Genomic DNA, 27,816 nt, shown 5'->3' with positions numbered 1-27,816 from the left:
AGAGGATCTCGTCCAGTACCTGGATCCGACAAATAGTAGAGTCGGATCTGGAATTAAGATTCCACCACTGGCCACCACGAAAATACATGCAGACTCCACTACAGTCATCTCAAGAAAAACAAGAAAGTCTGGAAGGAGAAGTAGTATCACTCCTAGAAAAACATGTGCTGGAAGAAATTCCGGAAAAAGAGAAGAAGGAAGGGTTTTACTCCCCCCTATTTCTTATAAAAAAAAAAAAAAAGCCAGACAATTCCTGGAGGACGATCATAAATTTGAAAGGCCTCAACAAATATCTGATAGTTCCATCATTCAAGAAGATGGAAACGATAAGGTCAGCGGTGAAGCTCCTCTATCCTCAGTGCTACATGGCAGTCCTGGATCTCAAGGATGCTTACTATCATGTCCCGATCCGGCAACAAGACCGCAAATATCTGAGTGGCGGTCCAGATAAGGTCTCAGTGGCGTCACTTTCAATACAGGGCTCTGCCCTTTGGTGTAGCGATAGCCCCCCGAGTCTTCACAGAATTAATTGCAGAGGTCCCAGCGCATCTCAGGGAAAAAGACACTCTGGTGATACCATATCTGGATGACTTCTTGATAGTGGGAAGAAATTTCTCTCACTGTCAGGAACAAGTCAAAATAGTGATGGAGACACTACAGACCCTGGGTTGGCAACTGAACCTCAAAAAATCCAAACTGGTACCAGCAATGATCCAGAATTTTTTGGGCTTAACAATGGACTCGGTGGTACAGGAGTGTCTCCTTCCAGAGGAGAAAGAAGAGAAGATCAAAAATCTAATCATGGCAACATTAAAAAAAAAAAAAAAACAGAATTGACTCTGAGAAGGGTCATGTCAGTGTTGGGGTCCCTAACTTCCTGCATACCAGCAGTAAAATGGGCCCAGTTTCACACGAGAACTTCAGTGGTGTGTTCTACAAAATGACCTGAGGCTTCAGGGGCAGTTACAGCAGAAGCTCACCCTCCCGGACCCTGTACTCCAGTCACTCAAGTGGTGGTTACAGATAGTCCTCTCCAAGAGGAGTGCCCTGGACATACACAGCCTCCAGAGTAGTCAGAACGGACGCCAGTCCTTGGGGCTGGGGAGCCCATCTAGACACACTATGGCTCCAGGATCCCTGGGTCCAGGAGGGAAGAAATCTATCCTCAAACGAGTGGGAGCTACTAGCCATCAAAAGGGCGCTGGAAGGATTGTTGACACACCTAAGAGGACATCATGTGAGAGTCCTATCAGACAACCGGACAGCAGTCACACATGTGAACCACCAGGGGGGCACCCGTTCTCGGTCCCTGATGCAGATAGCAGGAAGGATCATGGCTCTAGCAGAACACCAGTTCCTTTCATTATCGGCCCTGCATATTCGAGGCGTAGACACCCTGAAGGCAGACTTTCTGAGCAGGAACCACCTGAGGCAAGGAGAATGGTGCCTAAAAGAGTCCATTTTTCAACGGATTGTACATATGTGGGGGAAACCCATCATAGATCTCTTCGCCTCAAAAACCAACAAGAATGTTCAAAAATTCTGCTCCCTAAGTCCAGCAGACAGGCCGTTGGCAGTAGACGCCTTCAGGATAAAGTGGACACCAGGTCTCATGTACGCCTTCCCTCCAATATGCCTCATTCCAACAGTTCTGAGGAAGATCAGGGAGGACCAGGCCAGAGTAATTATGATAGCTCCTTTTTGGCCGAAAAGACCGTGGTTCTACTGGCTGAGAGTGATGTCAGTGACTGACCCATGGGTGCTCCCAGAGGATCACGACCTGCTAACACAGGGTCCCTTCAATCACCCTCCGAAGTCCAGGCTGCATTTGACAGCCTGGAATTTGAAAGGTCACTGTTAGAGAAAAAAGGTTTCTCAGCGGGGTTAGTATCCACCTTACTAAGTAGCAGAAAACCAGTAACTACGAAAATTTATGGAAGGATATGGAGGAAATTTTTATATACCTCAGGCCCGATACGGGAGGGAGAAGTACCGGTAGGGGCAGTACTGGAGTTTCTGCAGAAGGGTTTAGAGTTGGGGTTAGCTGTCAGTACCCTCAAAGTTCACGTTTCAGCCCTGGCAGCCGTATTCAACTATGACCTGGCAAACATTAGATAGATGGGTGACCAGGTTTATCCGGGCCTGTACTAGAGCTGACTCTGTCCCGTCTCATATGCCTCCTCCCTGGGATCTAAATTTAGTCCTTATCTCTGACAGAAAGTCCATTTGAACCGCTAAACGCAGCGTCAGATAAAGTGTTAACTTTAAAGACAGCCTTATTAGTGGCACTCACATCGGCCCGTAGGGTCGGAGACTTACATGCACTGTCAGCAGACCCGCCATACACTCAGGTCATGGACGATAGGGTTGTTTTAAAATTAGACCCAGCATATCTCCCTAAGGTAGTGTCGAAATTCCACAGGGCTCAGGAGATAGTCTTACCATCCTTTTGTCCTAACCCCGGTAACCAGAAGGAGGAGAGACTTCATTGCTTAGACGTTAGGAGATGTATCCTACAGTATTTAGAGATGACAAAACCTTGGAGAAAACAGAGGGCCTTATTTGTCTCATACCGGGGGCAAGAAAAGGCCTTAAAGCCTTTAAGCAGACTATAGCTAGATTGGTGAGAGAGGCCATCATGCTATACGTCTACCTTTTTCAAACATTACAGATTAGACCTATCTGCTACCTCTGATCTCACATTCGGGACAAGAGTGTTACAAGCAGTGATTCCTCCCTGAAGAGAATACAAATCTCTAACTCTATCGTGGTGCCATCATGTAGAATGGAAAAACACGGGTATTACGTACCTGGTAATGTGTTATTTCATGAGACATGACGGCACCCTTATATTCCCTCCCTATTGATCACATCATTAGTTGGGTGCATTATTAGCATTATACACTCCCTTTGGTGTTGGAAATTTAGTAGTGTTAAGGATGTATTATTTATGTGTACACTAACCTGCGTAGTTCTCTGTAAAACAACTGATGCGGAGAGAGGAGCCGCCCCTTTTATCTTGAAGGTTTCCTGTCCTCGCGGGGCGGATCCCCTCTCTCTCGTGGTGCCGTCATGTCTCATGAAAAAACACATTACCAGGTATGTAATACCCGTGTTTTTTTTTCTCATTATTGTATCACATGGTCATAAGTATTCAGACCCTTTGCTCAGTATTGAGTAGAAGCACCCTTTTGAGCTAGTACAGCCATGTGTCGTCTTGGGAATGATGCAACAAGTTTTTCACACCTGGATTTGGGGATCCTCTGCCATTTTTCCTTGCAGATCCTCTCCAGTTCCGTCAGGTTGGATGGTGAATGTTGGTGCACAGCCATTTTCAGGTCTCTCCGGAGATGCTCGGTTGGGTTTAGGTTAGAGCTCTGCCTGGGCCTGTCAAGAATGATCACAGAGTTGTTTCGAAACCACTCCTTTTGTTATTTTAGCTGTGTGCTTAGGGTCATTGTCTTGTTGAAAGGTGAACCTTCGGCCAAGTCTGAGGTCCAGCGCACTCTGGAAGAGGTTTTCATCCAGGATATCTCTGCACTTGGCCGCATTCATGTTTCCTTCAATGGCAACCAGTTGTCCTGTCCCTGCAGCTGAAAAACACTCCCATAGCATGAAGCTGCCACCACCATGTTTTAGTGTTGGTATTGTATTGGGCAGGTGATGAGCAGTGCCTGGTTTTCTTCACACATACCGCTTAGAATCATCACCAAAAAGGTCTGTCTTCGTCTCATCAGACAAGAGAATCTTATTTCTCATAATCTGGGAGTCCTTCATGTTTTTGTTTTTTTTTAGAAAACTCTATGCAGGCTTTCATATGTCTTGCACTGAGGAGAGGCTACCGTCGGGCCACTCTGCCATAAAGGCCCGACTGGTGGAGCGCTGCAGTGATAGTTGACTTTGTGGAACTTTCTCACATCTCCTTACTGCATCTGTGGAGCTCAACTGCAGTGATGTTGGGGTTCTTATTTACCTCTCTCACCAAGGCTCTTCTCCCAAGATTGCGCAGTTTGGCTGGACGGCCAAGTCTAGGAAGACTTCTGGTGGTCACTAACTTCTTCCATTTAAGGATTATGGAGGCCACTGTGCTCTTAGGAACCTTGAGTACTGCAGAAATTCTTTTGAAACTTTGGCCAAATCTGTCCCATGCCATAATTCTGTCTCTGAGCTCCTAGGACAGTTCCTTTGACCTCATGATTCTCATTTGGCCTGACATGCACTTTGAGCTGTGAGGTCTTATATAGACAGGTGTGCGCCTTTTCAAATCAGTCCTATCAGCTTAATGAAACACAGCTGGAAGGAGTAGAACCATCTCAAGGAGGATCACAAGGAAGTAAACAGCATATGACTTACATACGAGTGTCTGAATAAAGGGTCTGAATACTTATGACCATGTGATATTTCGTTTTTTCTTTTTTAATAAATTTGCAAAAATGTCTACATTCCTGTTTTTTTATTCTGCCAAGATGGGGGGCAGAGTGTACATTAATGAGAAAAAAATTAACTTCTTTGAATTTATCAAATGGCTGCAATGAAACAGAGTGAAAAATAGAGCAACAGTAAATGAAGGAATGTGTGACATTTAGCTTCCAAGCCATCAGATTAACTACCTTTTTGAACACAACAGATTTCTACAAATGGGGAACCCATCGTTGTTCATGTATGGTTGAAGACAATCCGTAGTAGCCTAGGGGTTGAGGAAAGATTTGACCAGACAAAGAAAAAAATTACTTGGCCAGATTGCTTTTAAATGCAAATATTATTTCAGCTCCAAACTATTTTAGGATTTCCTCATTCAGCATTCTCTTTAAACCAGCGTACATTTCCTTGCCCTTGCAAGAAATCAAAGTAACACTTTCAGGTTTCAGAGGGCTTCATTTAATGTTAATCTGAACCGGCTGGTAACATAACGGAATCTGGAATTGTGTATGTACATGAAAAATGCCAGCGTGTACAATACATCGCCTAATGACTTTTTTTTTTTTCGGATTTTATATCTGAATGTGCAGTCCTCTTGGGCCAGCTCCATAACTTCCACAATAACACTCCCAGATAAAGATTACTTTCCTTCATTTCCATTTATATTTTCTGTTGCCCCACTAGACATTGTTATCTGGGTCACGTAGGGAACCACTGTGGTTCAGAGAATAGAGAAGGAATCAATTGAACGACGCACAAGGTTACAATGTTCCGGGATGATTTTCTTTTGTAACCATTATATTATCATAGGGGACAGCAGTTGGGGTGTGTGGGGGGGGGGGGGATGAAGTTGGACGAGCAATGATTAGCAAAAGCAGCTTGAATTGCGAATATAGTTCATATCACTGTTAATTCATGAATGTGTATAGATGTAGGAAACAGGATATTATGTCAAATTAATTGAAAACTAGGAATGTTTTATCTTGGCATTGCATATCGCTTAAAGCTCTGGTTTAACATGTTGGCGTCAACCCAAAAAAAAACCTTCCATTTTGTTTCCCGTTTGATATATTATAACCATAGGCACCAATATGACACATCCCTGCATTGATATCAATGTTCACATAAAAAAAAAGAAAAGGGGAATTTTTTTTGTCCTAAAAATCCCAGTAGATTGAAATTTTAATCTTATTAATCAAAAAACCTGGTGGAGATGGAAGCAGAGTGCCGGCGCTGCACTCGCATCTCTGGCAGTGTCCATCACCCATTATCCTGGATGTTTTCAGAGGGGGGCGGCAATGGAAGAAACTAGTGAGTAACTGCAGCGCTGCCCCCCTGATGACGTTCTGTTTCAGGAGGGGCAATGGATGCTGCTGGGACTGAGTGCAGCCCCGGCTGCCTGTGATTTCACATTTTGAGACTCCTTTCAAACAAAACATTACAGGAAGTACAATAACAAAACATACATATGGATTAGCCAGGTAGGGAGTAAGTGTAGGGTGTTGGTTAATAAAGCAAACTACGAAAGGGTTAACATGTAAGGATAGATGTTTCGTTAATACATTTTAGGTGCTAGACTACCCCTTTAAGACTTTTCAATATCAGCCATGTCGAAAAATTTATTACGGTACTTTGCTTTGTATTCATTAATGTCCAATATGATAAGATACCTTTTTAGAATACAAACTGCACACATTAATAAATATATCTTAGACCTGGTGATGCTAATGTACACACTTTGAAAATACATGTCAGAATGGCTGTAGAATACCTTTTGGAAGTTAGACTATCTGTCAGCAGGATCAATCTTTCTAAGCCCGCTATATGAGCATATACTGTACAGGTCATAGGAAGCTGAATAAAATAATGATTTGATATGCCATCCGATGTCTTATTCCAGAGAAATCCATGTTTTTCTTAATATGTAAATTAGCTTTTAAGATCTATGGGAGGAACATAGATCATCCCAAGAATCTTCCTCCAGAGCTTATTTTAACTGAAAGAGCACATTGCACGAGTAAGGCATGTAGGTCAGTAGAGCAGACTGTCAGTCATTACATGTCTCACACTGTTAACACCCCCTTCCATTTAAAATAATCTCTGGAGGTTGACTTTCAGGAAGATCTATTCCCGGACCATAGATCTTAACAGCTCATTTACATATTAACAAAAATATGGATTTCTCTGGAATTAGACATCAGATTGCAGATATATAGAAGTGTCCTTTATTTCAACTTTTTACCTGCCAGCCCATATAAATGACCTAATTACCTGTGGCTTCCCTTAGAGGTTTGCTTACTCAGGCTAGGTAAAAATAAATTATCACCCTCTCCAATCCCTCATGGGTTCTGTTTCAGAGCTTACCCAGTTTTGCTAGTCTGTACTTCCCGGTCCCATTCTCCACACACCAGTAATGGCTAGAAAGACCCTCTCAGTCAATCACTGGTTGAGGCAGGTCACCAATGTTCAGTTGAGTTGAGGTTTCCGATGTATCCCACTTTAAAAGCACAAAGCTGTTCGATAATATGAAGCAATTGGTAACTTCACTGTTGAGGTTATTTTTCTTCAATCCTATCTGCTATATTACTATATAGTGCTCTAGGCTCCATCTAGACTTAACCAATTATTGCCCTCACATTGTCAAGGTGCCATATGCATTTATTAAAAGTCACTCCACAAAGGTCTCAATTCTAATGCATATGTTAACCGAGTATTCAAGGACCTATATGTATGCAACATGATGGCTGGTAGCAGCTAAAATGAATTTTCTCGTGAACTGCTATAATGTGTGGAGAGCTGAAGAGGTACAGATTACAACTACATAATTCTCTCTCAACTCGCTTTCACAGTTACACTCCTCCCATAGAGTAGATCTGCAATTGATCTTTAGTCTGTATGGAAATGAACCGCCTAGGAGTCCTGCTGTATTTTATCTGAGTTTAGGAGTCCGGAGGATCCACTACAGTGCACAGCATGGACTGTGAGTCGGCTTATGTGAGAAAGCACTCCGAAAGAAGAATTACACTGTTGGATTCTGTTTCTATTCATACATAGTAGTTCAGAGACATTTTTCATAGTGTCAGATTCTCTCATAAAAAATTGGGTACCATTGCAACTGTGGACCAACGAGCTGCAGCTTAGGTCCTCCCTCAAACCCTCTGCAGTTGTTGGTCCATCGCTTGTATAATTTTCCTATTTTCTATATAAAGATCCATTAAGTTGGTAGTCCCACCTCCAAGCTACCTTAGATCGCCCCTGAGGATTGTTGTCAACAAGTCATGTCCATATCTCAACCTTTAGGCTTAATTCACAGGTTCATATTTTATGGAACATCTGAAGACCATAGTGCCTGGACTGACTAGGTGTCTTCTGACTCATACTAACAGTCTCTTCGGTGTATATGAGGCTGTTGCTTCCTGTGGGCAAGATGTGACATATGGATGTGAATTCAGTCAGAGGGGTTGGACATTACTTTTTTTGATAGTCTATCCTCAGGATTGGATATAAATATATGATCAGTGAGGGTGCCACACCCGACACCTCTGCCCATCAGATGCTGTCTGTGTTGGTCGGAAGTTCTCAGTTGGTGCCGGAACACAGCGGCTCAGTTGTTTATTTTGTGTCCGTGACTGGGTACTGGAGATCCACCCTTATTTAAATGAATAGGGGATGGATCTGTATAATTCGGCCTTGGCCATTATAGTTTTGACGGAGCTGCTGTTCCTGGAGCATTTGAGAACTTGCATCTGGTCCAGTGACAGCTGATTGGCGGGGCTGCCGCAGGTCACACCCTCACTGATCTGATAAGGATTGCCTATAAAAAGGATGCGTCATCAATAGTGTAGTGGTCAACCTCTTTAACTTCTGGTAGAAAACTGATAAAAAAAAAAAGTAAAGTGTGATGTAAATTGTACTTTAATTTCTCAGCTTTCGACACACCAAAGCCTGAATGTACCTTGTGGTCGACCATCCTCTAGAATGTCATACCGCTTTGTCCAGTCTGTGTATAGTACATTGTGTGATAGTCTAATAACGCAAGGGGAGTCTAGGAACAGACCGTTCTGCTGTCTTCTGCTTCTCCAGTGACATTTTTTTCCTGTAACAAAGGACATTTCAATGTTCTACTTGAGAAGTAAATTGAGGTAGAGAGGGGTGTGCTCCGCACTCATTATTTATGGGGGCTACTTATGATATCGCCTTTGGCTTGGGCATGTAGCACAAGACACTTCATCGGTTTTATTGCTCCATAAAAAAGGCATAAAAGCCAAAGAGACAAACAAGTGAAAAATACATAGATTCCAACTGATCTATCATTTTATTGGCCGCATAAATATTTTTCCGACGTTTCTTTGTGAAGGCGAGCATTATTGAGCTCTTAAAATTGCTTTTTTAATGACATCCATGACAGTTTTAAATTAATACCTTGTAGTGTATTTAGGGACTCGGAGCTTTTTGGGCGAGTGTTTTAGAGAGTGTGATGTGAATATATAAATATCATACGGCATACTAGGAGTCTGGGAATATTCCCGGCCGTTGTCGTCTGCCTTAGCTCATGTATTTAGAGTCTCGATGTTCCTAATGAACCTTGTCACTTTTTTTTTTTCTTATTTTACTTTTTTCTCTGCAGAATGTCACCATTAACCATGTCTCACCCGATATCCTATACCTGTTCAGAGTGCAGGCGGTATGTCGCAATGACATGCGGAGTGACTTTAGCCAAACAATGCTTTTTCAAGGTAAGAAACCTTTCCAGTTTGGGTAATGGATACACTTGTGTTAAGCAAAAAGATTGGTCGGACCCGGTTCTGGCAGTCTTATCGGTAGTTCGTGGCTGCCGGATTAGAGTTCTGGAAAACTCCTACTTGCGGGATCAAAGGTCCCTTTTGTGATTTCATAGGACCTTGCAAAATCACACGTTGTCTAGCCGTAATGTATTGACGTCAAAGTGGCCACCTAATTGAAAGAAGCGCTGGGGTTGCCGGTAGGAGGTTTGCAATAATCTGATCCGGCGGCAATGGATCAATGATATAGTTGCTTTATTAGGGTCCTGCAAATTTTTTTGCTCAACTCTGTACATTAATGGTCGTTTTTTATCTCATTGCTCAACCAGCAGAAGCTAAAGTAAAACTCCACATTGTCCAAGTCAACCATATTATCGAGTAAGTGGCCACGCACGTCTATTATTACCATGAACCATATGGGGGTTCAGCTTTAGGGGTCAGTCGGAAGACCGTACAATTCGGACCCAAATGGGAACCCAGTGAACGGACTGACAAGTGGCTCTCACGACCCGAACATGACCGCTTCATATATTTATGCATCTGGAGAGCCACTAGGCAGTCTGAGAGTTGTGATTCTATCTCACTCCAGGATTAATTCAGAATCTAATGGTTTAAGATGGATTTACAGGATTAACAAAAAAAAACTTGTCAATGAGCTGTGTATAGTATTGCAGCCCATCTCCTTTCAGGATAAAGGGGCTAAACCGCAATAATGGGCCACTCGGGTCACTCAGAATCTGCCTTTCCGTTGTTCAGTTTTTTGGAGAGGTTCCCTCATTATTTTTAGCTGTAATACAGATCTTATATTCATAGTTTTTTTTCAATTTTTGTTTTTATAAACCTTCGTCTTTAACCAATGTATGTCATAAGATATTTAGACAAAATATATGTACTTTTTTTTTTAAAGTTTCTCATAAATTATATATTAACATTTTACGCTCCTGCTTCTCAGTAGTCTTATTTGCCTATTTTAGTCTTTTTTAATTTTTACTCCGGCCAATTAATTTCCACTTTGTCGGTAACCGCTATACGGTACTTCTAAAAATGAGCTGTCAGAAATCAAATCTGCGTGTTGCGCTTTGTAATTAAGATATGCAAAATAAATTAACCGTTCGTTCGACTGCTTCCGAAGAGATTCACGGCAGCCGTTCGGACCGTCAGGTGGCCGTAAACCGAAATGAAGAGCCTGGCATTGTTAGTCCAAAATTGGAAATGAAGCAAATATTTACTGGGTACTTTGTAGAGTGTAAAAAGTTGATGTTTTCATGGATGGTAAACCTGAAAATTAATCTGGATAGACATTGCCTGCTGACAGCCCCTACAGAGGAGTAATGGAGCGAGAGCTGCTGAACTTGCAAGTCTTCACATAAGATCCTAAATCAATCTGTTAAGCTTAATTAGTGCATCTGTTGTTGGCTCTGGAGAGGCCCAGAGCTGTAGAACGTTACTTACCCCATGCATCAGAACTTTCTTTACCGGTGACCCAACCACAGTAGAGAACATGGGCATCACTTACTTGCTAAGATACCCATTAATATCCAAATGTATCAAGTCCGAAAATCCAACATTTTTGGCAAAGTAAAACTTTATTTTCAAAGAAATTGCAAGAAAATACCAGTAAGAATGATCTTGTTTCTTAACAAACGATCTTTTAGGTAAAAACAAAAATCAGTGGACTTCCATTCCTTCCTATTTTAAGACTAAGAGATAACCTTTTAGGCCGGGGTCACGCTTGCAAGTACAATGCAAGAAACTCGCGCAAGTCTCTCGCCTCAATACCCGGCACTTCCGCCGGCACTCGGACCAGAGGAGTATGCGGCTGCCTGTATTTCTATGCAGCTGAACGCTCCGGTCCAAACCATCGGCGGCAGTGCCGGGTATTGAGGCGAGAGACTCGCGCTAGTTTCTTGCATTGCACTCACAAGTGTGACCCCGGCCTTAGTCATTTGCAAATTGTTGGAAAGCCATTAACATGACCCAAATTAAATTCTCCCCTCCAGGGAAAATTGATCCAAATTGTGGCTATGGTGCGTCCAATTTTATGAAAATCTCTAAATTTGCTGAGCTTTTCCTGTGGGGAAAACTATTGGTTGACACATTCACAGTTGAGCTTTTTTTTCTATATTATCATGTAGCCTAAATACATTCAAAGGGAATGTGTCATAAAGAAATAAACTATTGTTTAAATTAGGGTTTTGTTGAATTTTTTTTTTTTTTTTACATTTTTATTTATTTTTTTTTTTTTATTTTTCATATCGCAATCTATATTAAAAACTGCTGCTGGAGCACATTAACATAGACTGATTTTTATAGAAGCATTATCTGGTCACACTCTAATCTCAAGAGGTTGTTTTGAAGGGAGGGGGAGAAGGTGCGCTGTGACATCCTCTATTGTGAAAAGTGGATTCTGTTATGTTTCACCGTCGTCCTGTCTGTGATGATAATGGGACTGCTGAAAAGTCTTTTGTACAGAACAAGAAGACCATTGTAAAGCAAAAAAAATGCAAAATGTCTTTTTTAATGGAGGGGAATAGTAATATGGAAACTTTTATAAACAAAAACAAAATTACCGTATCAAATGTAAAAAAAACAAAAAAAAAACAAAACAAAAAGCCTTTAATGTAAAAACCTGATTTTAAATCATTTTCTGATTACGCCTTAAGCAATTATCCCTTTAAAGTCAACTGTTAACAAGTCTACAATATGGGTGATAAATGTATGATCATTAATAAGAATGTAAGTCCCCAAAATCCCTTGTGTGAATAGAGCAGTAGGGAGCATGTACCATGGCGGCTCTATTCACTTTCATGGCACTGACTGAGGCAAATGAGGTAGTCTGTCTCATAAAAATGAAGAAAGCAGCACAGACACATGCACAGTACCACTTCATTCATACAGCAGACCAGTGGCATGGCAGCGCCTCTGTCCCAAACTGTGTGCTCTCCCATGTTGCAAGCAGAGGCGGCTTTGCTTTTGCAGCATCCAGTCTGTTTCAGAGCAGCCCTTACAAGCTCTATAGCAAAAAACTTACAAGTACTGTTCTCCTCTGGAGAAAACAGAATCAAGGGAAACATAAGAAACCTTTTGTCACGCTTTGCACTTACCTTACAATCAAATGCTTTACAAACAGCAGAGGTTTAAGAGTAGCGAGGTCCCCCAGCGGTTTAGAAAGCGTGGACCCCCCCCCCCCAAGGTACCCAATGTATCATGTGACATGATCCCCTTCAAGAGCTTGTGTGGTAGGTTATGTGAGTAGCGCACATTTGTAGATTGAAATGACCAAGATAACGTCACACAAACCGCGCTGCGCAAATTTTTCCCTTATGTAAAGCACTATACATAACATACCACTATATACAATGGAGCAGGGGTGGGAGATTAATTTTCCCAAGGGGCCACATGAGAGACCATGACTATTGTGGAGGCCGAACCAATAAGCTGAAATTAGTTCTGCTTAATATTAACAATTAAGTATGCTGACATCCCCTATATACATTATGCGTACCACATAGCCACCTACATACAATGAGCCCCCATACAGCCCACCTATATTCAGTATGAGCCCTCACAAACCCCTACATAGACTCCTCATACAGCCCGCCTATATACAGTATGAGTCCACACGCAGCTCCTATAAAGTATGAGTCCATACAAAACCCCTTTATACAGTATGAGCCCCACATAACTCCCTCTATACAGTATGAGCCGCACATAGCCCCTAGATACAGTATGAGCCCTCAAATAACTCTGTACATCTAGTGAGTCCTCACACTGCCTCGTACATACAGTATGAGCCCCCACATAGTCCCGTGGATACAGCATGAGCCCCCACATAGTCCCGTGGATACAGCATGAGCCCCCACATAGTCCCGTGGATACAGCATGAGCCCCCACATAGTCCCGTGGATACAGCATGAGCCCCCACATAGTCCCGTGGATACAGCATGAGCCCCCAAATAGCCCCGCGGATACAGCATGAGCCCCCACATAGCCCCGCGGATACAGCATGAGCCCCCACATAGCCCCGCGGATACAGCATGAGCCACCACATAGCCCCGCGGATACAGCATGAGCCCCCACATAGCCCCGTGGATACAGCATGAGCCCCCACATAGCCCCGTGGATACAGCATGAGCCCCCACATAGCCCCGTGGATACAGCATGAGCCCCCACATAGCCCCGTGGATACAGCATGAGCCCCCACATAGCCCCGTGGATACAGCATGAGCCCCCACATAGCCCCGTGGATACAGCATGAGCCCCCACATAGTCCCGTGGATACAGCATGAGCCCCCACATAGTCCCGTGGATACAGCATGAGCCAACCACATAGCCCCGCACATACAGCATGAGCCAACCACATAGCCCCGCACATACAGCATGAGCCAACCACATAGCCCCGCACATACAGCATGAGCCCCCACATAGCCCCGCACATACAGCATGAGCCAACCACATAGCCCCGCACATACAGCATGAGCCAACCACATAGCCCCGCACATACAGCATGAGCCAACCACATAGCCCCGCACATACAGCATGAGCCAACCACATAGCCCCGCACATACAGCATGAGCCAACCACATAGCCCCGCACATACAGCATGAGCCAACCACATAGCCCCGCACATACAGCATGAGCCAACCACATAGCCCCGCACATACAGCATGAGCCAACCACATAGCCCCGCACATACAGCATGAGCCCCCACATAGCCCCGCACATACAGCATGAGCCAACCACATAGCCCCGCACATACAGCATGAGCCAACCACATAGCCCCGCACATACAGCATGAGCCAACCACATAGCCCCGCACATACAGCATGAGCCAACCACATAGCCCCGCACATACAGCATGAGCCAACCACATAGCCCCGCACATACAGCATGAGCCAACCACATAGCCCCGCACATACAGCATGAGCCAACCACATAGCCCCGCACATACAGCATGAGCCAACCACATAGCCCCGCACATACAGCATGAGCCACCACATAGCCCCGCACATACAGCATGAGCCCCCACATAGCCCCGCACATACAGCATGAGCCCCCACATAGCCCCGCACATACAGCATGAGCCCCCACATAGCCCCGCACATACAGCATGAGCCCCCACATAGCCCCGCACATACAGCATGAGCCCCCACATAGCCCCGCACATACAGCATGAGCCCCCACATAGCCCCGCACATACAGCATGAGCCCCCACATAGCCCCGCACATACAGCATGAGTCCTCAAATAACTGTACATCTAGTGAGTCCTCACACTGCCCCGTACATACAGTATGAGCCCCCACATAGTCCCATGGATACAGCATGAGCCCCCAAATAGCCCCACGGAGACAGCATGAGCCCCCACATAGCCCCGCGGATACAGCATGAGCCCCCACATAGCCCCACGGATACATTATGAGCCCCCACATAGCCCCGTGGATACAGCATGAGCCCCCACATTGTCCCGTGGATACAGCATGAGCCCCCACATTGTCCGGTGGATACAGCATGAGCCCCCACATAGTCCCGTGGATACAGCATGAGCCCCCACATAGTCCCGTGGATACAGCATGAGCCCCCACATAGTCCCGTGGATACAGCATGAGCCCCCACATAGTCCCGTGGATACAGCATGAGCCCCCACATAGTCCCGTGGATACAGCATGAGCCCCCACATAGCCCCGTGAATACAGCATGAGCCAACCACATAGCCCCGCACATACAGCATGAGCCCCCACATAGCCCCGCACAAACAGCATGAGCCCCCACATAGCCCCGCACATAGAGCATGAGCCAACCACATAGCCCCGCACATAGAGCATGAGCCAACCACATAGCCCCGCACATAGAGCATGAGCCAACCACATAGCCCCGCACATAGAGCATGAGCCAACCACATAGCCCCGCACATAGAGCATGAGCCAACCACATAGCCCCGCACATAGAGCATGAGCCCCCACATAGCCCCGCACATACAGCATGAGCCAACCACATAGCCCCGCACATACAGCATGAGCCAACCACATAGCCCCACACATACAGCATGAGCCAACTACATAGCCCCGCACATACAGCATGAGCCCCCACATAGCCCCGCACATACAGCATGAGCCCCCACATAGCCCCGCACATACAGCATGAGCCCCCACATAGTTACCTATATACAGTACGAGCCCTCACACTGCCCATATATAGTCACACATGCCATGTACATATAACATAAAAATAAAAACATACTCGCCTCACTCCTGTTACCCCGGCTCTCTGCTCTGATCCCCGAGGCACCACTTGTATGTGTGTACATGCTGGCGCTCGCCGATGACTTCATTGCGCTGCCATGTCACAGCAGAGGCGACGGGAGCTCCCCTCGCGCTGTGCTGCCATTCTATGTCATCAGCAGCGGAGATTCAGGAAAACTCCCTGGTGAAAAATGTGCGCCACCATTGTTATAATGAGGCTGATCTGGCCAAAGAGAAATGAACAGTTCTGTAATAAAGGTCGATTAAGGCGTTGTAGGAGCCTCAAATCTCTTCATTCTTGTCCACAGTCTTGCGGATCAGTGCCGGTAAAACGAGTGGCTTTTTAATAGCGGTCGTTGGTAAAGCTTCCTTTTACAAGCACTTTTTCAATGAAAAAGAGGAGAATAACCCATTAAGGAAAAAGCCGCGTAATGGAAAAATCAAATTGTAATGTCTACTTATGTGTGTCCCGCTGTCCACACCCCACGAGAGTTACTGCTGACATTACCAGGGTCATTCTCTCACTTATATCACGGCTAGCTAATGTCCTTGTCTGTCATTTTATGTTCTCTGTGTCCTTCAGTCTAGCTACTCGGAGGAGATGATTAGAAAATAAGACATTTGCTTTGTGAGTGTAGTCCAATACTTTCATAAAACCTGTTTACAGCTGATTATCCCAGTGCATATATAACGAAATGTGAAATATTGAAAAATGGCTGTAAATTATGTGATGTCCAATTTCTCCTTCTTCCAAGCCGTCCTGTCATCTTCCATCTTGGAATAAATGTTTGATTAATTAAATTCCATTGTTTGAGTCCTAGAAAAATAGGTTTTTGTGCTATTACCATAGGTGTTCAACTTGTCTGGGAAGACTAGTAGTAAAAAAAAACACAGGATTATAGGGGCGTCCCATGGCCATAAATTCCATAAAACTGTTCTTTTAAAAAATAAAAAAAAATTGAAAATCGTTTTTTTTTTTTTTTTTCAGCCAACACAACTCGCATTTTTGAAGGAACAAGAATTGTCAAGACAGGAGTGGTAAGTGTAAGAAGAACTAGTTCTTCAATGTTTATTTCCATAAACCATTAATTTCCTGTTGATCAAATGTAGTTTTTGTTCTCTGTATTTGTGTTTCTACATTTGTGACCAAAAGTTTTGAGATCGACACAAATATAGGTTTTCACAAATTTCAATTCTTTAGCGTTTTTAGATCTTTTAGACAGATCTTTCAATGGTTACTGAAATACAATTCTCAGCATTTCATAAGTTTTGAAACTTTTGTTCACCAATACATCAACTTTAGTGTTGACCCTTATTTTTCAAGACTTCTGCTCTTCACCCTGGCATGTTGGATATCCGCTTATGGGCTAAATCCTGACTGATGACTGCCCGTTTTTTTCTAATCAGTGTTTAGATTTCAGCACAATTTTTATGTTTTATTTTTCCACCTGCTTTTTGAGGATTGACCCACAGGCTGTCCATTGGGTTTGAGATCTGGGAAGTTTACTGATCATGGACCAAAAAAGGTCCATGTTTTGTTTACTGTGTCACTTGGCTACAACTTCTGCCTTGTGATATGGAACTCCATTATTCTGAAAATTAGTAGCTTCTCAATGGTTGGGAGAAGTTGTATTTGGAGGACGTTTAGATGCAATTCTTTATTGATGGCAAAATTGGGAGTGAGCCCACCACCTTGGAGGCGAAGCCCCACACGGGAATGTTGAGAGGATGCTTTTCTGTTGGCATGACACAGGACTTATGGTATATAAAGTGCTCTCAGTGAGAGAAACAAAATAGGAATCTTGTGGGTATGATACCTTTTAATGGCTAACAAATAATAGTGAATGTTGTTACAAAGCATTATGGTAAAGGACAAAGCAAAGGACTTTTGGTAGCGTGGATCTTTTCTACTCTGGACAGTCATTCTTCCACATGTCCAAACAGTCTGATAAATATTTACCCCAGTCCCCAGCAGTCCAATCCCTGTACTTCATTCAGAATGTCCATGTGTCCTTAACATTTTTCTTGGTAGAGAAGTGACTTGTTTTCTGTCTTTCTTGACTCAAGGCCAGTCTCCAAAAGCCTTTATCTCACTGTGCGTTCAGCTGCATAGACTCCTGCCTTCTACCATTCCTGAGCAAGCTCTGCACGGATGTTGAACCGATCCCACAGTTGAGTCCTATTTAGGAAACTGTGCTGGCATTTTCTAGACTTTGAGTGCCCTTCAGCTTTCTTCACTGCATGTTGAAGTTCTTGATGAGCCGATAAATGGTTGATATAAGAGCAATCTTACAAGTCGCAATGTCCTTGCCTGTAAAGCCTTTTTGAGGCAAAGAAATGTTTCCTTCATGTGTTTCCTTGCTGGTAATCATAGTCCACAGAAGAAGACAATGATTACATGCACCATTCCCCTTTTAAAGTAACCAGTCTGCCCTTATAATTAAAGCATGACAGAGTAATAATATCAGCTGCCTTGTCCTTGTTAACACCATCTCCTGAGCTACCGAGAAAATCACCGACATTATGTAAGCAGTTTATTTTTGTGGTAGGGCTGAAATTCAGTGGAAATTAGGTTTTTGTGATTGATTTAAGTTAAATTTCCTGGCAAGGAATGGCTTTTCTAGTTTTTTTTGTCATTCATCTGGTCACTCTTCGTAGTAATCTAGCGTTAATGGAGATTTCCACTATAAAAACTGAAGTATCAAACTTTGCGAAAACCGAAATTTGTGTCCGAGTCTTGGTAAAATGCTTTGAAACTGTCTCTTTCCATAGTTATAGCCTCTCTATTTAGCCAACCTTCTATCTGTACTAGTTATCTCCCATCACATGCATATTGCTGTCCGCAGCTGTAATAAAAACAGGTAGCACTTTATTTCCGAGTTTAGCTTTGGACCTTAAACTCTGCGTCCGGAGGAAATAAATTGAATGTTGTTAGGAAATCCTTATTCTTCACTCTGTGCCAGTTTTTTGTTTTTTTTTGGTCGCTAAGCGGCACATTAAGGAGGGAAAGCTGCTGACTGTAGATGATGCAATGGTGACATCCGGTGGACACAAATGTAATTAAAATCTCAGCTGAGAAAATTGACTTCTACTTTTGTGACCTATTGAATAGATTAAGATATATGGGTTAGTTAGTATGAAGAACTTATATTGTGCAGTTTTATTTAATTTTTTATATTTGAGTTCTGAATTAAATACGTAAAACCGTGTTTACCTGCCATATGCGTCCAGAAAGCTCCTTGCCTGTATGCCAAATGCATCAATAAGCCTCCATTCTCCTGGCGTAGACAAAAATGGTGTCCTCTCAGCCTCCCACTCACTTTTATACATCTGTATACACCATTTTCCTGCTATAAGAGTGACATCCGGTAGGAGAAAAAAAAAATGGCGATTTCTGATTTCCCTCTTATATAGAAGCATAATTTCATCTCTGGTTCACTAAGAGTTAACTTCAGTTTCACAGAAAGTCTACACTATGATAAGATGACCCCAAGGAATTGGTGGTGCATGTCCCAGGAGCCCCATAGTTATGTAATGTTTCAAAATGGCCTCCAGGAGCACAAAAATGGCAACGCACTCTCTTGATTGCTGCCTTATGGGCCATTTTCTTCCCTACCAACAAGACTGGAATACAAAGATGCCACATGGACTTTAGTACAGTCTCGTATTGTGAAACTAATGGGGTTTTTCAGGTCTTTAGATATTGATAGCTTGCTGTAATTAGTGGTAGAGATGAGGCCTTGACAATCGGCACAGTGAAGACGGATAATCTTGGTTGGCAGCCTCCTTCAGTCATCGAAATGTCCTGGTAAAAGTGGAGTTCAGGACATGTAGCAAAAACTCTTTAAAGATGTATTCTTATTGCTTGGATTGCCATCAGTGAATGATATCATGGTCTGGTCTCTTGGACGATCTTGATCCTGAGGGGGAAAATGAGGCAAAAGCTGCCCATTTTTCCTTTCATAATGGTGCTGAGTTTTGGCTCCTTTATTCAAATCACAGATGTGAGAACATTAATAATCATTAACGCAGTATTCCTAAAATCTAAAGTTATACTCTATCCTGTGGATTTTAAGGGGTTGTCCAGTGAAAACAAGAAATCACCTGTCCGCGGGATAGGTAATAACTTACCGATTAGTTTGGGTCCGATCACTGGGACTAGCAACCATCGGCAGGGGGAGGAACTTTTATCCCCGTTCCAAAATGGAGGGTCACTGCGCATGACCAATCACTGCTCTGTTCTGTATGGGGAGAATCCAAGTGCAGCGCCAAGCAGCTCCATAGGGAATGATTGAAGCGTCTGTCAAACATGCCACTCAATTCGAATGGGGTACAAATTCTTCTGCTGTTTTGTGTGGGTCTTAGTGATTGGACTCCCACTGATCAACAAATTATCACATATCCTAAGACTAGATAATATCTAGTTTTTAGGTGATAACTTGTTTTCCTAGGATAGCCCCTTTTAACCTTCTGTAACTTAGTGATTGCTCCATATCCTCATCATCAGTGGGGTGGAGATGCGCATGTTTGACCACCGATCCATTCACAACAAGGACTGGCGGAGAATGCCAAACCGTGAGTATAGCACTTGGCCAATAGAACATAAATGGATCAGAAGTTGAGCATGTGCACCTCTGAATGATTCAAGACAGGGCTGTGGAGCCTGGTTCTTGGGATCCTAAACTCATTCCCTGGATTTCAAGGTTGTCCGAGAAGTCGCATTTGTAAGTTGTCACATTGACTATTAATAGCTGTTAACGTTAAATTCTAGGAATACCCTTTTTTATCACTCGATGATATGGAAATACTCCACTTTGGAATCCATTTGAAAGTGAGATCCACATTTATAATAAATCCCGTAAGAACCCCTTCAGCCCTGCAAGTCTTATGATTGAAAATAGTGTCTTATTTTATTTTAAATACAGAATGAGAAAGTTGAGAAAGAGATTTCCACCAGTGCACTTTCTAAAAGTCTTATTCCAGGTAATGTACTGACCCTTCTTTTTCTGCTCTTTTCTTCTACAAGCCTACTGCTTCCCCTGCTTCCTCCGCTGACATGGCTCCAATCAGTTCTGGATCCTCCACCTGGACTTCCTCTGGCATCCCCTTTTCTTTTGTTTCAATGGCCACTGGAATGGGCCCTTCTTCAAGTGGGAGCCAAGCTACCGTGGCCTCTGTGGTGACAAGTACTCTGCTTGCTGGTCTTGGGTTTAGTGGTGGTGGTTTACCTTCTTTTCCTAGCACTGTGTGGCCCACTCGCCTCCCCACTTCCTCTTCCGCCAGTAAACAGGCCGCCAGGCCTGTCGTGTCTACTACTGAACCTTTACCGTCCACAGGCTCAGACAACGATGCTTCGCCTACAAAAACCAGCGATGGGGCTGAGGAGGGGGACAAAGGTGAAAAAGGCGAGGGGGAAGAGGGTGAACGAGAACAGGAGGAGGAGGAAGGCGAGGACAGCGAAAAGAAGGAGAAGGTTGACGTTGACACACATTCTTCAGATGTACAGAACCACACAGAGTCTACCATGACTACAGAAAGTGCCGATGTAAAAAAAGATCCCGGTACTATTGAAACTTTAATAGATTCCGAGCAAAAACAAAATACTACTTTATTATACGTCAGTGACTGGGCTACACCTACTGGGAGTACAGTTCCTTTACAAACCTCAGTGCCATCTACAGAAGATTACGATATTCCTGAAAACGATGGGATAGACTTGGACAACAGATCCACTGTTAACCAAGGTTGGTGACTAGATCTATCATCTACGGGGGCTAAACCAGTATCTTCTATGTCCTTAAAACTACTGACTTTTCTTACTAAAAAGAATGTTTCCTTTGCTCAGAACTTCTGTACATAGATCTAACCTTTTGCCCCAGATTCCTGTACATATCACTAACCTCACTGCTCCATGTCTTGACATCACCCATCCCTTTCTTTCGAATTTGTCGTTGACTAATTTTTCCAATTTTCTGAAGCTTTTTTCCCCCCTTTTTATTACCAAATGTGAGAATTTTCTGATGTTTTCATTAACTTTTAAAATAATGTACAGTACTTTTTATTTGATTGGGAATGCAATGGAAAATTATAGAAGCGTAATTCTGCACGATGGTGGTACTCGACGCAGTGGATGTTGAGCACAAGAAATGTTACTGTTAGGACCGTACACGCTTAAAGGAAAGCTATCATCAGAAAATGACTGTTTCTTTCAGGTTTTTGTGTGTCTTTTATTAATACAAAAGAAAAAACACATTCAGGGTCAGAATCTGGCCATAGTGGCTATGTACATGTGTTGTTTCCTGAAACGAAAAGACACTAGTCTGAAAAGTCTTAGTGACCGGAGTGAAAATTGCAAGATTTCTATTTTTGTATTTCTTAATACAGATTGTGATATGTAAAAGCAAACCGAAACCTCGCCAAAAATTCTGAAATGTATTTAAACACACAAAAAAATTATTGAATCCGTAGGTCGTTTTCTGACTATAGAGTTCCTTTAAAGGAATTATCTTGGTAAAACCTGATGCTTTTCTTCCAGAGATGGTTCCACACCTGTCCTTTTTTTTGGATTTTTTTTTTTTCTATCTCACTTCCATCCCATTGAGATGAATGCGGCTGGATTAAAATGCAACACACGAACTGTTGACCGGTGTGGCACCATTTTTGGTAGAAAGCGTCCATGGTTTTTAATCCTTGGCAACTTCTTTAAACCGAAGCTCCAGTCTCCTAGTAAGATGATAATAAGGGGCAGTAACGGGTTGTAGTCACCGTGTATGCAAGATCACACATTAGATAATGTAAAGGTATCCTAGGTCTGGCTGGGGTCATTAAATCATCAGCGTGTCTTTACTCATTTGGCATTCTAAACATGCTCAATGTCAAGATTTGGGTAAAATTGCAAAGTGCCTGTAAAAACAACCAACTTTGTAATTTACTTAATGTTAAAGAATGTTATAGTTTACTTCTTGTTGCCTAAGTTGACGTCCACCTCTGCAGTTTATCAGCGGTGGTCCGTATTTTGGGTAGGGAGCAGAATGCTTACAAACTCTTTGCTATAGGGATTGCAACCGTTGCTTGAAGTTAACCAGATCTCTGGAGCCTGCCTGCTTTAGGGCCCCTGCAATTCTCCGATGTTGCAGAGCAAATCCGCCTCTCCTCGCAGCGAGGAAGAGCGCTCAGTTCGGACCGGCAGTGTAGTCTTGCTGCTGCTCTAAACCTTCAATCAACCGTAGACTTCTAAATGCTGACAGCAGGTGTTGCACACACTGTCGGTATTCACCAGTATCGCTGGCGAGAGTTGGCGGCCACGTTGCATACCTGCAGTCATGTGTCGACTAGACTTGTCAGGCTTCTCTCAATTCACTCATATGTAGAGAAGCCTGCCACGTCTAGTCAGAATGTGACCGGACATATGAAAATCGCATACTTGCGGTCATGTGATTGCCCACTCTCACCGGCAATACCGGTGAATCCTGATAGTGTGCGCGGCGCGCCGCATGCTGTCAGCGTTCGACTGCAAACTTTCATCATAACACCGTACATTGTACACGCAGCATTCGCCAGTTATTACTAACTAATGACAAAATGGCCAGTACTGACATGGATGGATGTGTCTGACATGCCAAATTCTGACTCCATGAAACCATGCTGGCGAGTTAGAGGCATAAATATAGTGAGAGATTCATTTTTGAGAAAGGACCATTTAAGGGACTGTCCAGAACTTTGTTATTAATAGCCTATAGTTAGAATAGGTCATCAATATCTGATTGGTGGGGGGGGGGGGGCACTACCTGAAAGTTATTACCCGATCCTGCAAAAGCTGGAGCCTATAACAGCACAGCTCCATACTCCGTGTAGTGGTCACTCTCAGGTACTGCAGCTCAACTCCCACAGTAATAAGTAACAGTTGAACTACAGTACCCGAGATAAGCCACAACAGTGCATAGGGGCGAGGTGTTTTGGCTCTGACATAACAGCTGATCAGTAGAGGTTCTGAGTGAAGGGCTCCTACCGATTTGATATTGATGACCTATCGTCAGATCCTGGACAGGTTTGATTTACCATTACCATGGCCCTAATCATGCTGTGTCAGGACGACCCGTGTTGCTCATGCAATGTAGAAATTATTAACCCATGCAATTTCCTGGATTACCAGCAGAGGGAGGTGTGTGTTTTCTGTGATCTGCTTTATAAGCATGCTTCAAATTCTGCGGATTATGATTAAAAAAAGCACGAAATCTTGCACCACTACCGGAAAGTTTAATGGCCACATGCGCAACACATTTTTTTTTTTTTCTTACACTGGAGACTGGAGGTGTCCCTTTAAGAAGCAAACTCCTTTGCTAGCGTACAGTATGGTATACGGTCATAAAATCAGAACCATTTTTGGCCGCTGTTCAGACAGACATGCAGTAGTGGAGCTTGAAGTATCGTGTTTACAAGTGGCAGAGGGAACGAGTTTGCTGGATTTTTTTTTTTATTTTTTTTTGTATTTCTGTTAGATTGTGTTCAAAGTTTTGTGGAATTCTCTGTACCATAACAAAGGCGTATACGCCCACGAGGAACCAAGTGTTAATAAACGTCCACCTTTACTCTATAATCACCAACCAGGACTCGTTTTTATGTGGTTTAGATGAATATACAATGGTATTCGTATATTTCATAGCAGATTTTGACAGTAAAATTAAAAGTATAAAGATGAGAACATTTTATGAAAATTAGTAGAATTTTTTATATTAAATCCTAATAGACAAATTGGGAAAATCTTGTAGCGGTTTGATTCTCAGTAGATTGTCATGCGATTTACTTTTTAATTAAAGTTCAATTATGAACATATTTCCCCAGTTCTGTCCCCGCGAAGGGCTTTACTCACAGAATAGATGGACTTGCCAGAAGATCCTGTTGGGAATGGGATTTTTGGCATCCGCTGTATCACTCAGGTAGTCCTCCCTCTAGCGCCGTGCCTGCAGTCCCTTCTTAAAGAAGCTAAAGAGAATGTCAGTGTTTTTTTTTCCTACCCCATCTGATGTAGAGGCAGACATTTTAATTCCATTGTTGTATCACTGCCTGGGCTGCTTGCTGCAGTTTTGATAAAATCACTTTTTATAGGATGTAATCCAGCAGTTCTCTGACAGCTGAGCTCTGTATAACCCCGCCCACATCACTGATTGGAAGCTTTCTGTGTTCACTGTTTAAACGCCGAAATCTGCCGATCAGTGGTGGGGGCGGGGTTATATTCATGTGTGTGGAGGACTACATGGCAGCAGGTTTACTAATCCTCTAGAGAGAAAATCACTGTTTTATCAGCAAGGAATTATAAAAAAAAACTAAAGCAAGCAGCTCAATAATTGACACATCACTGGAATGAGGGTCTCTTTCTCTACAATATGCTTCTGTCTCAGGTTAGGTGGCAAAAGCTTGCTGACAGATTCCCTTTTAGTGAATGGAGTGCCTGTACTTATCAAGTTAAAAAGGGTTCATTAATTTTAGGCTGGTTTTATGATCTGTGTACAGACCACGACTTTAAAACTGGCAACTATAGTCTCCTGACATTTACTCAACAGCCTCTTGTATGCTTTGAAATTGTTGAGTGGCGCTCGGGGGGGGGGCTCTGTGGCGCTCGGGGGGGCTCTGTGGCGCTCGGGGTGGGCTCTGTGGCGCTCAGGGGGGGCTCTGTGGCGCTCGGGGGGGGGGGCTCTGTGGCGCTCGGGGGGGGGGGCTCTGTGGCGCTCGGGGGGGGCTCTGTGGCGCTCGGGGGGGGCTCTGTGGCGCTCGGGGGGGCTCTGTGGCGCTCTGGGAGCTTTGTGGCTCTTGAATGTGTGAAGATGGCCTAAGATTAGTGAATGCTTATTATTTTATCAAGGAACGTGCTGAATTTAGTTAACAACTGTTAAATGAATGAGTTATAGAAAAATCTGTGTGGTCTTTCGGACACTTCTCCATGGGTTCTCTTATCGGCACGTCATGTGTGGGACAACTTTTATCACTGTGGACACTACTGGGTCAAAGTTCTGGAAGGGTGATGCAAATCAATTAATTTATGTATAACTGGATACACATTGCAAAAAACCGATGGGTTGGTGAAATAATTGGCGTTGGTTGTATCTTCTGAACCAACTTTCATCAGGACCAGATATATATTTGTAAGACTGCGTACATTGTCCTCCTTTATTAACAGATGCATCTAGAAGAAATAAGAGACATGTCTTGCATATACTGTTTATCCCAAAAATGGTATACAGAGTACAATAAACACTCCATTGCTCCTCAGAGGATCCCTCCCGCCCCCTTCAAAGAAAAAAGTATGCGATTGGGGGGGGGGGGGGTGGAATGTAATTTTTGCAATTAAAATAAAAATAACACACTGAGGATCAGTCCCAAAGTGAGTTAAAAAGTTGGAATTTCTTTAAAAAAAAAAAAAAAATTCAAAAAGTAGAATATTTATGACACTGTATATTGTTTTATGGATTTTTTATTTTTTTTCTGTACTTGGTAAAAGTTCCATAAAGTTTGTAAAGTTATCGGAGCATAGCAGAAGTTTCTTCTAAATCTAACACCTGGTCGTTTGCAAATTTATTTTGAGTTTTGGAAATTTTTGGATACGAAACGTTAGTATCTTTGAAGACAATAGTCCCTAATTTGTGTCCAGCATGCTAGGGGTTGAAATTTTGAAACAGTCGAAGAGTGACCGGCTTGAGACTATTAGTCTATTTAATGGCAACAGTTAATGTTTTGTATATTCAGTTGGATCAATCTCCCTTGTGACCTGCAGGGGGCAGCTCGGTGCTTTTCTGAATTTTTCTGACGATAAGATGAAGCAATTTATAAATGGTTTGCATTATTTTGACTTAATGGCAAGGATAATGTGTTTTTAAGATTAAAAATGTGACTAATTTATCAGAAACTGGTTTGGTTTAATTAGTGTTCAATTTATTTAGAGCTGAATATCAACCTTTTAAATGAGATGTGAACTTTTAACAAACTTTGCATAAATCAATAGTACAAGTGAATGTAAGATCTATCTTAGCAGAGAAATCTGCTTCATTCCCCACTTATGAGCCAATTCTTCCCTTTTTCCCTGCCTCTGCAGCCCAACTATCTATTTGGAAAACAACTCGGCTTGGCTTCCTCTTGTCAGATCAACAAGTCTTAAAGGGAGGTGTCAGGTTCCGCTTTTATTATATTCTGTGGAGAGGGAAGTAGGAGTGAGACAGCAAGGGAGACTTGCAAAATCTTTTGCTTAACTTCAGAGCTGGATTCACATCTACACAGCTCAATACCGCTGTATACCGTACTTTTCTCTATAGCTCTGCTGCTTCTCTTTGAAGTCTTAGCGGGAGGTGTCAGGTTACTGTTTTATTATATTCTGTGGAGAGGAAAGTAGGAGTGAAACATCAAGGGAGACTCGCAAAGTCTTTTGCCTCACTTCAGAGCTGGATTCACATCTACACAGCTCAGTACCGCTGTGTACTTTTCTCTATAACTCTGCTACTTCTCTTTGAGTTCTGAAAATAGTATAAAGAACATGAATCTCTCTATATGTCCAGTTCTGTGTTTGGGAAGTCTCATAGCAACTCGTTTTGGTCTACCAGCTCTATGTCCATTTCAAATTTTGGGATTTATCCTGCATTTTTACCAGTTTTCACCTCTTCAGGTTCTAAGTCTCATAATGACCAGATAGTGTTATTCCTCATGTACAAATCCATGGCAGCTTATTCTGAAAAGTTCCGTATTTGAAAGTACTTGAAAACACTTTGAGAAGTACCACCAAAACCTCTAACTCAAAGGTACATGTTCCTAAAGATGTGTCAACAGAAAACTCCCGTTTGAAGTTCTGGATGACCTTGAAATATCTAGCCTTTGAAATAATGTTCTCATATCATAGTTTACCTTGGACTTCAGGGGCTTTGAACAACTCCTTCTTGCTAGATCAGTTCCCTAAACATAAACTGAGCTCATTCCCTTGTCACTACAAACCCTAGAAATCAGCTGTAATAAGTGAGGAAGCACAGCAGCAAGTCATTAATTTTCTCACTGCGCCACCTAAGGAGAAATGAAGAATTGCAGACTTCCAATTGAAATCCATGGAGGTATTCTTTGTAGCACTTTTCCAATAGTGTCTGGCAAGCTGCTTATCTTGTCTAATTCTTTAGCGTTTAAAAAAGAATATAAATGAAGGATTTAAACATTTTTTTATATGTACATGACTAAACTCGATGCAGCCTGACTGCCGGGATTATTTGCCGAAATTAGATTGTATCCCGTTCCCTACAATAAGTGAAGTATGCAGAATTTAGCATGTAACCGAACAATATGAAACATATAGAGGTTTCATTAAGGTTTAATAAACCGTTTGGAAGAAAAAAACTAATGTACAGTT

At 42.9% G+C, this 27,816-nt stretch overlaps 1 protein-coding gene across 2 annotated transcripts in view; it reads left to right on the top strand.

Moving 5' to 3' along the window:
• Positions 1-27,816, top strand: part of PTPRG (protein tyrosine phosphatase receptor type G) — a 583,893-nt gene that overhangs the window by 427,348 nt on the left and 128,729 nt on the right. Inside the window, exons 10-13 of one of the 2 annotated variants that reach the window (XM_073569808.1) lie at positions 9,047-9,155; positions 16,429-16,478; positions 20,366-20,423; positions 20,777-21,184. In XM_073569808.1, coding sequence (XP_073425909.1) covers positions 9,047-9,155; positions 16,429-16,478; positions 20,366-20,423; positions 20,777-21,184 — 625 coding nt within the window. Of the gene's footprint in view, positions 1-9,046; positions 9,156-16,428; positions 16,479-20,365; positions 20,424-20,466; positions 21,185-27,816 lie in introns of both variants that reach the window. The other variant, XM_073569806.1, reaches the window with a different exon arrangement.

The sequence above is a fragment of the Dendrobates tinctorius genome, unplaced genomic scaffold, assembly GCF_039654945.1.
Source record: "Dendrobates tinctorius isolate UK_male_01 unplaced genomic scaffold, ASM3965494v1 ptg000027l, whole genome shotgun sequence".
In the NCBI taxonomy this organism is placed as follows: domain Eukaryota; kingdom Metazoa; phylum Chordata; class Amphibia; order Anura; family Dendrobatidae; genus Dendrobates; species Dendrobates tinctorius.
Note: the sequence above shows the minus strand (reverse complement) of the source record. Positions and strands in the feature narration are given on the sequence as shown.